Source organism: Scyliorhinus canicula, chromosome 13 (genome assembly GCF_902713615.1).
Source record: "Scyliorhinus canicula chromosome 13, sScyCan1.1, whole genome shotgun sequence".
NCBI lineage: Eukaryota > Metazoa > Chordata > Chondrichthyes > Carcharhiniformes > Scyliorhinidae > Scyliorhinus > Scyliorhinus canicula.
This window is the reverse complement of record NC_052158.1, coordinates 150,671,296-150,683,344: the sequence shown is the minus strand read 5'-3', so window position 1 is coordinate 150,683,344 and position 12,049 is coordinate 150,671,296. Positions and strand designations below refer to the sequence as shown.

At 49.0% G+C, this 12,049-nt stretch overlaps 1 protein-coding gene across 6 annotated transcripts in view; it reads right to left on the bottom strand.

The window, feature by feature from the left end:
- Positions 1 to 5,401: 5,401 nt before the first annotated feature.
- Positions 5,402 to 12,049, bottom strand: part of LOC119976102 (rho guanine nucleotide exchange factor 26-like) — a 233,576-nt gene continuing 226,928 nt past the window's right edge. For 4 of the 6 annotated variants that reach the window (XM_038816267.1, XM_038816268.1, XM_038816266.1 and 1 more), the window contains one exon: positions 6,087 to 6,229. In XM_038816267.1, the coding sequence (XP_038672195.1) occupies positions 6,087 to 6,229 (143 nt within the window). Of the gene's footprint in view, positions 6,230 to 12,049 lie in introns of all 6 variants that reach the window. The other 2 variants (XM_038816270.1, XM_038816271.1) reach the window with 1 other exon arrangement.

Here is a 12,049-nt window from a genome sequence, read left to right as displayed (position 1 = left end):
CGTCTACATTCTGATAATGTTTGAAGTTCCCTGATGCACTTGGGAGGTCACTAGGGAATCCGCAGCAGGAAATGTTTGGGAGTGGCGGAGTGGTTAGCACTGCTGCCTCACGGCGCCGAGGTCCCTGGTTCGATCCTGGCTCCGGGTCACGGTCCGTGTGGAGTTTGCCCATTCTCCCCGTGTTTGCGTGCGTTTCGCCCCCACAACCCAGAAATGTGCACGGTAGGTGGATTAGCCACGCTAAATTACCCCTTAATTGGGGAAAAATAGGGGCTGGTTTAGCTCACAAGGCTAATCGCTGGCTTTTAAAGCAGACCAAGCAGGCCAGCAACACGGTTCGATTCCCGTACCAGCCTCCCCGGACAGGCGCCGGAATGTGGCGACTAGGGGCTTTTCACAGTAACTTCATTGAAGCCTACTCGTGACAATAAGCGAGGAAAGGCTGGGGAATGACACTGAGTCATGAAGCCAGTTTGGAGAACCGGCAAGATGGGCCAGAATGACCTCCTTCCGCTCCATAACAGTCCTGTGATTCTCTGTGTCCCTACTCACCTCATGCAGCCAATGCTGGAGTCCTGGAGTGTAGGCGCTGAAGGATTCCTGAACTATATTCAGCAGCTTGAAAACCAATCTCGCTCAAATGGTTTTGTTTTATTAATTACTGACTGTGTTGTCACAGAAAGCTGACTTGACGTCTGAGCAGTGCAGCATCTTAAATCATTCAACATTTTATACAGAAAATCTGAGTGACAAAATAATGTAGGGGAATATTAATGAAATTTGCTAATTTCTGTGGGAAAATCTGAATATTATCACTTGTGTTAATTGAATTCACTCTTTTTTGAACCTTTTAAATGAATAGTGGAAAATTTGATTTAAGCAGTGGAATTAAGTGCATTGATTGGGAACATTTTTCCTTCCCTTAGAACGTTACAGCAAAACTGTTACATCATGTATAATTTACAAGCCCTTTACTTTACACTGTAACAAACTGCTTACTAGTCATAGTGATGCCAGGCAGTGTATCAGAGGGTGGCGAATCTTTGGAATACTGCACCCCAGAGGGCTGTGGAAACAAAATCATTGAGAATGTACAAGGAGGGCAGCACGGTGGCCTTAGTGGTTAGCACAGCTGCCTCACGCGCCGAGGTCCCAGGTTCGATCCCAACTCTGGGTCACTGTCCATGTGGAGTTTGCTTGTGTTTCGCCCCCACAACCCAAAAATGTGCAGAGTAGGTGGATTGGCCACGCTAAATTGCCCCTTAATTGGAAAAATTAATTGGGTAATCTAAATTTTTTAAAAAAGAGAATGTAGAAGGCAGCTAATCGCTAGATTTCTGGATACATCAAGTGGTAAGGGGATGGTGCAGGAGAGTGGTATTGAGGTAGCTCAGTGTTCTTCAAAGTCGGGGGCGCGACCTGCGGGTGGGTTGTGGGCGGGTGTCAGGAGGGTCGCGGAACCGTTGTCCGCAGCGCTCCCGAATGCGCAAATCCCCGCGCAGCTTCTCATAACGCCGGCTGCAAGCGGCCAACATGTTAAAAAAAAAAAATTGCCCGCATCGCGCATGCGCACACGAATCGGGCAGGCATGCGCAGTGCAGCCGCTATTTTTTTAAATGATTGCAGCTTTTTGTTTTATAAGTTCTGCAGTGGTTTTTATTCATTTATTTTATTCACTTAATTTTAATTTTTTTCATTTATTTTATTAATTTTATTTTTTTTTACAAGTTCTGGGGGGAGGGGGTTTATTCCTTTCTTTCATTTTTTTTTTACAAGTTCAAGGGGGGAGGTTATTTGATAACATTTTACAGGAAAAAATTCAGAACTTTGGACAGATGGAGACTCCAGACTTTCCGACAGTGGAAGGCTTCACCTTCATCCAACAGGTTCCATTGGAGGAGCGTGTACGAGGACCAAAGGGACCACAATGGGAAACCCCAGTGACCGGCCAGCATAACGGAGAGTCCCACCGGCGGGTCGGAGCAGAAATGTGGTGGCGGGGCGGAGAATCCAGCCTAGCGTTCTGAATATTAATAATCTTTATTATTGTCACAAGTAGGCTTACATTAACGCCTGTTCGGGTAAACTGAGGGAGAATTCAGACTGTCCAATTCACCTAACAGCATGACTTTCGGGACTCGTGGGAGGAACCCGGAGCACCCGGAGGAAACCCGCGCAGACCCGGGGAGAATGCACAGACAGTGATCCAAGCCGGGAATTGAACCTGGGACCCTGGTGCTGCGAAGCCAATCAGCACCCTTTTCTCCCGATATAAATTGTTTTGATTGTTTGAAATTTGGCATTCTTGGATTTGTCCCGATGAGTGTGAGATGAAAAACTTCGACAACATAGCTCTCTTTTCAGCAATATACAAGTTCTGTAAACCAAACAAATATTTGTTTCTGTCCAGGATTGTGTTGTAATAAACTTGACAGTGAAGTAAAGGAAATCTATGCTAGTGCTTCCCATTTCTCAGCTATGAGACATACAGCAATATAAACAAACATGACCTGCCATATGCTTGCTGTGAAAAAGCTGGAACTCAGCCGAACAAAGCTCTTCAGCCATCATATATATGCTAATCGGGTCAGTCAGGGTGTGAAAATTTCACACCATCAATACGAGGTTGACTTTACGGGTAATGTTTATACTTAGTGCCAAAGGACAGTATTGCCCATTTGCTTCTTAACACCAAGGCTCTGTGCTATAACTCTATCTTCGCTGCCTTGCTGTTGTGTTGCTCTCAGATATATCGATACTTTGAAATCCAGGGCAAAGCAGCCCGCTTGATTGGCGTGCTACCCACAAACTCCCTCCATCATTGGATTCTCCGATGCGTTGGCAGCGCACCCATGCCCGGGGATTTCCCGACAACGTGGGGCTGCCCACAATGGGAAATCCCATTGGCCGGCTGGCGGGAGAGAGAATCCTGAACTGTGTTTACGGGAGCAAGTCAGGGGCTTGGAATTCTGCTGAGATCCTTTCCGCCACTTAACCCCTCAAAGTTTGATTGCCACCCCATCCACAAACATTTACCCCCTCCACCAACGAAGCACAGTGGCAGTCGTGTGTATCATCTGCAAGATGCACTACAGGAACTCAGCAAGGCTCCTTTGACATCACTTCCCAAATCTGTGACCGATACGTATGAGAAGGATAAGGGCAGCAGATGCTGGAAACACCACGCTCCAAGCCACACACCATCCTGACTTGGCGCCATTCCTTCACTGTCACTGGGACAGAGTCTGGAACTCCCTCCCTAACAGCACTGCCGGTGTACCTGCACCATATGGACTACGGCAGTTACAAAGGCAGCTCACCAGCGCCTTCTCAAGGACAATGAGGGATGGGTAATAAATGCTGGCTTAGCCAGTGACACCCACATCCCATAAAAATGAATTTAAAAAAATACTCTACATAGGACCATAATGGTTCTCTTGTACCCCACTCTTACCTCAGTGAACGATTGCGAGAACGTCAATGAACATTTCACGCCATCAATACGAGGTTGACTTTATGGGTAATGTTTATACTTGATGTCAAAGGACAGTATTGCCCATTTGCTTCTTAACACCAAGGCTCTGGAGACAATAGAAATTCCTTCATATCTTACTGATTTGAATTAACGATCAGGGGCATTCCTTCAATGCCATGGCAACTGGGGAAATTCAATTTAAGTAATTAACTAAATAATCCTTGAGTAGACAACTCCTCACATTGAGGATATGCATTGCGTTAATGGAACCAAAACGGATCTTGCATCTTAAAATAGGGCATCGATGAGGTGTTGTTGGCCATAAGCAGCAGCAGAATTATAACCCACTGCGTTCTGCAACATAGAATCATCGAATTTATGGTGCAGAAGGAGACCATTCAGCCCATCAAGTCTGCACCGGCCCTTGAAAAGAGCACCCTACTTAAGCCCACACCTCCACCCTAACCCCGTAACCCAGTAACCCCACCAAATCCTTTTGCACACTAAGGGCAATTTAGCATGGCCAATCCACCGAACCTGCACATCTTTGGACTGTGGGAGGAAACCGGAATAACCTGGAGGAAACCCACGCACACACGGGGAGGATGTGCAGACTCCACACAGAGAGTGACCCAGGCTGGGTATCGAACCTGGGACCCTGGAGCTGTGAAGCAACTGCGGTAACCACTGTGCCACCATGCTTCCCATACCTACCATGCTGCCTCATGGACTAGCACGTCCCTCACTCTACTTTTACCATCAAGTCAGGGGCCAACCAGGCTAAAAGACTCAACTCTTGTGAAAGATACCAGGATCTGCATTTAATGTGTTGCAACCTGCAAGGCGGCAGACCAGGTGCTGGAACGTGGGATTAAAATGAGTGGCTAGATTCCTTTTTTTCCTTTGGCCGGTGCAGACACGATGGGCTGAATGGCCTCTTTCTGCACCGTAACTTTTCCATTGTTGAACTTTGGTTGAACGAGCAGCAACAGCAGGCAAACCAAACACCGCGGTGCCAAGCTGGGGAAGCTACGACACAGGACCACATGTGAAGCCCCATTCCAGAGGCATCAGCACAAAGTCCAGCCTGGCACTCCCCGTGCGGCACTGAGGGAGTACTGAGCTGTCTTGGGGGCCGTCCTTCAGGTGCAACCCGAGGCCCAGGTGAATGCAAAAGACCCCATGTTGCTGTTTTGATGCAGAGCAGGGGAATTTTCCCTTTTGCCCTGGCCAACATTCATCCCTCAAACAACACCATGAAAACAAAAATCATGAGGGAAATATCAGATGGCTGGAGTCTGCTGTGTGCAAATGGCCACGTTTCCTACGTGATAGGGCAGCACGGTAGCATTGTGGATAGCACAAAGGCTTCACAGCTCCAGGGTCCCAGGTTCGATTCTGGCTTGGGTCACTGTCTGTGCGGAGTCTGCACATCCTCCCTGTGTCTGCGTGGGTTTCCTCCGGGTGCTCCGGTTTCCTCCCACAGTCCAAAGATGTGCAGGTTAGGTGGATTGGCCATGATAAATTGCCCTTAGTGTCCAAAATTGCCCTTAGTGTTGGGTGGGGTTACTTGGTTATGGGGATAGGGTGGAGGTGTTGACCTTGGGTAGGGTGCTCTTTCCAAGAGCCGGTGCAGACTCGATGGGCCGAATGGCCTGCTTCTGCACTGTAAATTCTATGATCTATGATCTATAACAGTGCCGACACTTCACAACTAAAACATTGACCGGAAAGTGTGCAAATAAACTGTCGGAATGCAAATGTATTTGAGGGAATGGATTTTTGAATTATGCAAAAGAACCCACATGTATCAGGCCAAAGGAATTTAAACTTCATCCCTCTGGCAGTAATAATCAAGTGTCCAAGAACTCGGGGTTGGTTACTGGACTGCAAAGAAATTATCAGTAATCTTCCTTCTCCCTCACCCTATTTCAAATTTATCTTTAATAAACTGCATCTTTATTCAGTGCATTGTAATCACATTAACAGCACGACAGAGCAACGCATAGTGGGGTCATCCCTGTAGTTGACTTCATTGTTTTGCATGTAGTTAATAAATGGTCCAGCAGCAATAGATTTCCTTCAAAGACATCCGTTATTTACATGAAGAATTTCCAATACCTGTCCAATTGATTACTGCTGCTTTCAATAAAAAAAAAACAATCGACCGCCGGATTTGCTGCTCCGTCCAAGGTTCCTTCCTTGTCCAGTTAAACAGAACAATCAGAAAAATTCCACACACCCCTCTCCCCGCTCCAATTCATCACTGGGGAGTGGCAGCGATGATGTCATTGAGGCCCAAGTGCAATTTCGGACAGGTCGGCCAGCCTGGGATTTTCTCAACTGCATTACAATGACCCTACACCCACCCCCCCACCCCGCCGCGCCCCAATTGTCCTTTTAAGAGGTGCGGTCCTTGCCACAGAAAATTCTCTCAGACGACTGTCTCCCAAGGCTTGACTCGGATGAGGAAGGCGATGCAAAGATCGGGGCTACACCCTCTGTGAGGCCACAAGCACGTCGCTCCTCTGTCAATGGTGGAAGGGTTAAATGCAGGGCCTCTCCTAAGCCGTGTCCTCTCTCTCTCTCTCTCTCTCTCTCTCTCTCTCGCTTAGACATTTGTTTCCACTCCCAGCAGGCGGCCCATACGTTGCATGTTCTTGCTGATCGTAGCTTGGCAGGTGATGACCTTGGCACACTCCATTGGAAACCAGCCTATCTCGGCGTCTCGCAAACGCTCTCCTTCATACCAGCCTGTAAGAGGTCAAGAGTTACATTAGTGTCCAGTTTTATCCTCTAACCATAGATGTGGTTTCGGGGATAGGGGAGTAGGGTGCTCTTTCAGAGGGTTGGTGCAGACTCGATGGGCTGAATGGTCTCCTACGTTGTAGGGATTCTATGAATCTACTTAGGACCATGGTACACAAGGAGGCCACTCAGCCCATCGAGTCTGCATCGATGACTATGTTTTTTTTAAATATAATTTTTATTGGAATTTTTTACAGAAAATATAAAACATAACGACAAACAATGAAATGCAACAAAATAACCCATAATAACTGTAACACCCCCAGACCGTATCGACGCATGTATCCCATCCCCCACCCCCCCAACCCCAATGAACAACAAAAGAACTTAAAAATAAATTTAAATTAAATAAACAAACATATTCATCGTCCGCCCCCCCCCCCCCCCCTCACCTTTTCCCTCCCCCTTCCCCCCCTCCCCCCGGGTTGCTGCTGCTACTGTCCCCGTACCCTATCGTTGAGCCAGAAAGTCGAGAAAAGATTGCCACCGCCTAAAGAACCCTTGTAATGAAACCTGCCATGTCATTGATCCAGGTCTCCACGCTTGGGGGCCTCGCATCCTTCCATTGTAGCAAGATCCTTCGCCGGGCTACTAGGGACGCAAAGACCAGCACATCGGTCTCTTTCGCCTCCTGCACTCCCGGCTCTACCCCAACCCCAAAAATCGCGAGTCCCCATCCTGGCTTGACCCTGAATCCCACCACCCTCGACACCGTCCTCGCCACCCCCTTCCAGAACTCCTCCAGTGCCGGGCATGCCCAGAACATATGGGCATGGTTCGCTGGACTCCCCGAGCACCTGACACACCTGTCTTCACCCCCAAAGAACCTACTCATTCTCGTCCCAGTCATGTGGGCCCGGTGCAGCACCTTGAATTGGATGAGGCTAAGCCGCGCACATGAGGAGGAAGAATTAATCCTCTCCAGGGCATCAGCCCATGTTCCGTCTTCGATCTGTTCCCCCAGTTCCCCCTCCCACTTAGCTTTCAGCTCTTCTACTGACGCCTCCTCCGCCTCCTGCATAACCTTGTAAATATCAGATATCTTCCCCTCTCCGACCCAGACCCCCGAAAGCACCCTGTCACTCACCCCCCTCGTGGGAAGCGAAGGGAATCCCTCCACCTGCCGCCTAGCAAATGCCTTTACCTGCAGATACCTGAACATGTTCCCCGGGGGAGCCCAAATTTCTCCTCCAACTCCCCCAGGCTCGCAAACCTCCCATCAATAAACAGGTCCCTCAGCTGTCTGATGCCCGCTCTGTGCCAACCCTGAAATCCCCCATCAATGTTCCCCGGGACGAACCTATGGTTCCCCCTTAACGGAGCCTCCATCGAGCCCCCCACTTCTCTCCTATGTCGCCTCCACTGCCCCCAAATCTTGAGGGTAGCCGCCACCACCGGACTCGTGGTATACCTCGTAGGAGGGAGCGGACACGGCGCCGTTACCAGGGCCCCCAGGCTTGTATCTCCACGGGACGCCCTCTCCATCCGTTTCCATGCTGCCCCCTCCCCTTCCATTACCCACTTGCCCACCATCAACACATTGGCCGCCCAATAATACCCCGAGAGATTGGGTAACGGCAGCCCCCCCCCCCCCATCTCTACCCCGCTCCAAGAAGACCCTCTTCACCCTCGGGGTCCCATGCGCCCAAACAAAGCTCATGACGCTGCTAGTCACCCTTCTAAAAAAGGCCCTAGGGATAAAGATGGGCAAACACTGAAAAAGGAACAAGAACCTCAGGAGAACTGTCATTTTGACGGACTGCACTCTACCCGCCAACGATAGCGGCACCATGTCCCACCTTTTAAATTCCTCCTCCATCTGTTCCACACGCCTGGTAAAATTAAGCTTATGGAGAGTCCCCCAACTCCTGGCCACCTGCACCCCCAGGTATCTGAAACTCTTCACTGCCCTCTTAAATGGGAGTCTCCCAATTCCCTCCTCCTGATCACCCGGATGTACTACAAATACCTCACTCTTGCCTAAAGTTAACTTATAGCCCGAGAAGCCCCCAAATTCCGCTAACAGCTCCATCACCCCCGGCATTCCCCCTTCTGGGTCCGCCACATACAACAGCAGGTCGTCTGCATACAGCGATACATGATGTTCCTCCCCACCCCGCACCAGACCCCTCCATCTCCCTGACTCCCTCAACGCCATAGCCAAAGGTTCAATCGCCAGTGCAAAGAGCAAGGGGGACAGGGGGCACCCCTGCCTGGTCCCACGGTAGAGCCTAAAGTACTCCGATCTCCTTCCATTGGTAACTACACTTGCCATCGGAGCCGCGTAGAGCAGCCTCACCCATTTGATGAATCCCTCCCCGAATCCGAACCGCTCCATCACCTCCCACAGGTACCCCCACTCAACTCTATGAAACGCTTTCTCCACATCCAGCGCCACCACTATCTCCGCCTCCCCCTCCACTGCCGGCATCATAATAACATTTAGCAGTCTCCGCACATTCGTGTTGAGCTGCCATCCCTTGACAAATCCTGTCTGATCCTCGTGTATCACCCCTGGCACACAGTCCTCTATCCTGGTGGCCAGGATCTTCGCCAGCAACTTAGCGTCAACATTGAGGAGCGAGATAGGCCTGTATGATCCACACTGCAAGGGGTCCTTATCCCGCTTCAGGATCAGAGAGATCAGTGCCCGCGACATCATCAGGGGCAAAGCCCCCCCCCTCCCATGCCTCATTGAAGGCTCGCACCAACAGGGGGCCCACCAGATCCGCATACTTTTTATAAAATTCCACCGGGAACCCGTCCGGCCCTGGCGCCTTACCTGACTGCATTTGTCCAATCCGCCTGACTAGCTCCTCCAACTCTATCGGCGCCCCCAGCCCCTCTACCAGCTCCTCTTGAACCCTTGGGAACCACAGCCTGTTCATGAAGCTCTCCATTCCCCCTCTCCCCATCGGAGGTTCTGACCAGTACAGTTCCTCGTAGAAGTTCCTAAAGACCCCATTTACTTTTGTCCCCTTCTGCACTACATTCCCACCCCTATCCGTCACTCCACCAATTTCCCTAGCCGCATCTCGCCTGCGGAGCTGATGCGCCAACATCCTGTTCGCCTTCTCCCCATACTCATATACCGTGCCCTGCGACCTCCTCCACTGTGTCTCCACCTTTCTGGTGGTCAACAAGTCAAATTTGACCGATGACTAGTTTGACCTACTCCCCTGACCTATCCCCGTAAGCCTAAAACCCCACTTAACCTTCACCCCTTTTGACACTACGGGGCAATTTAGCATGGCCAATCCACCTAACCTGGACATCTTTGGACTGTGGGAGGAACCGGATCATCCAGTGGAAACTCCACCCGGACAGTCACCCAAGGCCAGAATTGAAACCGGGACCCTGGCACTGCGAGGCAGCAGTGCTAACCACTGTGCTGCTTCATCTTCACTTCTGTCAACATCTCGGGTAGTGCATTCCACAGTGGTGTGGGAGTTGGTGGTGTGGTGGTAATATCATTGGACTAGTGATGCAGAGGCCCTAACTAACGCTCTGAGGACATGGGTTCAAATCCCCCCAAGGCAGCTCATGGAATTTAAGTTCAATGAATAAATGTGGAATATAAAGCTAGCCTCAGTGATGGCGACCATAACAACGATCATCGATTAATTAAAGAAACACAGTTGAGTTGGTTCACTTTATGGAAGGGAATCTGCCGTCCTTACCCGGTCTGGCCTACATGTGACTCCAGACCCACAGCAATGTGGTTAACTCTGAAGTGGCCTAACAACTCACTCAGTTCAAGGGCAATTAGGGATGGGCAACAAAGACTGCCATCGTCGCCCACATCCCTTGAAAGACTAAAAAAAAAGAACGATTGTAACACTTACTACGTAAAAAAAAATGTTTTGCTCCTGTCGCTCGTTTATTTGGCAATTACCTTAAACCTGCGACTTCTAGTTCTCGATATATCTGCCATCTCCTACCCTTTCACCACAGCCCTCACTATTTGACTTGCCAAGCGCACATATCATTTCCCACTGCAGCCCCGCTGGAATTCGATTCTACTCCTCTCTTAGGCATTCAAATTCTGGGAACATTGCTACTTCACCAGCATTTGAACTTCAATCTATTCAATAGGCAGGCGATTCAATGCTTTTTTTTTACTGGCCACCGATCACAGGCATCTAATCTAAAACCAGCCTGACAAATTTACATCAATGTCAGAGACTGTGGCAATGTAAGTTTAGAATCAGGAAGCAATTACTGCTGGATTACACTGGCATAGCCTTTCAACCTCTGCAATTCATGTCATCAGTTAACTCCATCCAATAATTATTCTGCCAATGCATAAAGTTCCATGCTGCTAACCATAATTCCATGGTTAATAAATGATAATGAGTTTGTAACTTTGTCTGACTTACCCCTTTGATGACTGATAAGTAAGAGTTAATCTGTTTTTCTTGGTAATTTGTGTGATGGGAGGTGGAGGAACAGCGCCTCTAATCTGAACTGGTTGATGCAATGATAGACCTACCAGATCTGAGTATTATTAACCCTCAGTCACAGACTGGGTGGTACCCTGAAGGAGGTTTTTTTGGCATGGGGGTTAAAATGACAGGTTACAGATTCCTCTGGTGCCCTAGATGAATATTCTTCTCAGCGTATCACTCTCAAGATTTATACAGAAGGTCAAGTTGAGGGCAATTTGGGCCAGGTACGTCTTCCGAGAACATAAGAAGTAGGAGCTGGAGTAGGCCATTTGGCCCATCAAGCCTGTTCTGCCAGTCGATAAATTCATGGTTGATCTGATTGTGGCCTTAACTCCACCTTACAGCTGGTCCCCCATGACGCTCGACTGCCTTGTCAATGAAAAATCTGTCCAACTCCTGTCAGTCGCTGGCTAAAAGTAGACCAAGGCAGGCCAGCAGCACGGTTCGATTCCCGTAACAGCCTCCCCGAACAGGCGCCGGGATGGGGCAACTAGGGGAATTTCACAGTAACTTCATTGAAGCCTACTCGTGACAATAAGCGATTTTCATTTCATTTCATTGCATTTCATTTCACTGCTGCCTCACGGCGCCAAGGACCCGGGTTCAATTCCGGCCCAGGTCACTGTCCATTTGGAGTTTGCACATTCTCCCACTGCCTGCGTGGGTCTCACCTCCACAACCTAAAAAGATGTGCAGAGTAGGTGAACTGGCCACGCTAAATTGCCCCTTAATTGAAAAAATAAATAATTGGGTACTCTAAATTTATATTTTTAAAAATCTGTCCAACTCCGCCTTCAATGTATTCATCGCCCCAGCCTTCATGGCCCTCTTGGGGAAGCAACTTCCAAACACCAACCATTCTCTAAAGAGATGAAATTCCTCCTCGTTTCCATCTATTTTGAAATAGTGCTCATTAGTTCTAGATTTCCCCCAACGAGGTGAAACATCCTCTCAGCATCTACCCTGTCAAGCCATCTCAGAATCTTATAAGTTTGAATATCACCCCTCACTTCTTCCAAACTCCGTTGAATATAGGACCAAACTGCTCAACCTTTCCTCATCGGACAAATCCATCATTCCAGCAATCAGTCCAGGGAATCTCATCAGAGCTGCCACCAGTATGAGGCTATCTCTCCTTCAGTAAGGTGACCAGAACGTCACACAATACTCCAGGTGTGGTCTGACCAATACCCTGTACAGTTGTAACAAGACCTGGATGCGGTCTCGGATATGAGATGAGACACATGCTCTAGATTTTTGGTTTGATGTACCTTGACGATAAAACAAAAATATGCCACCAGACGTCTCAGTAGATGTT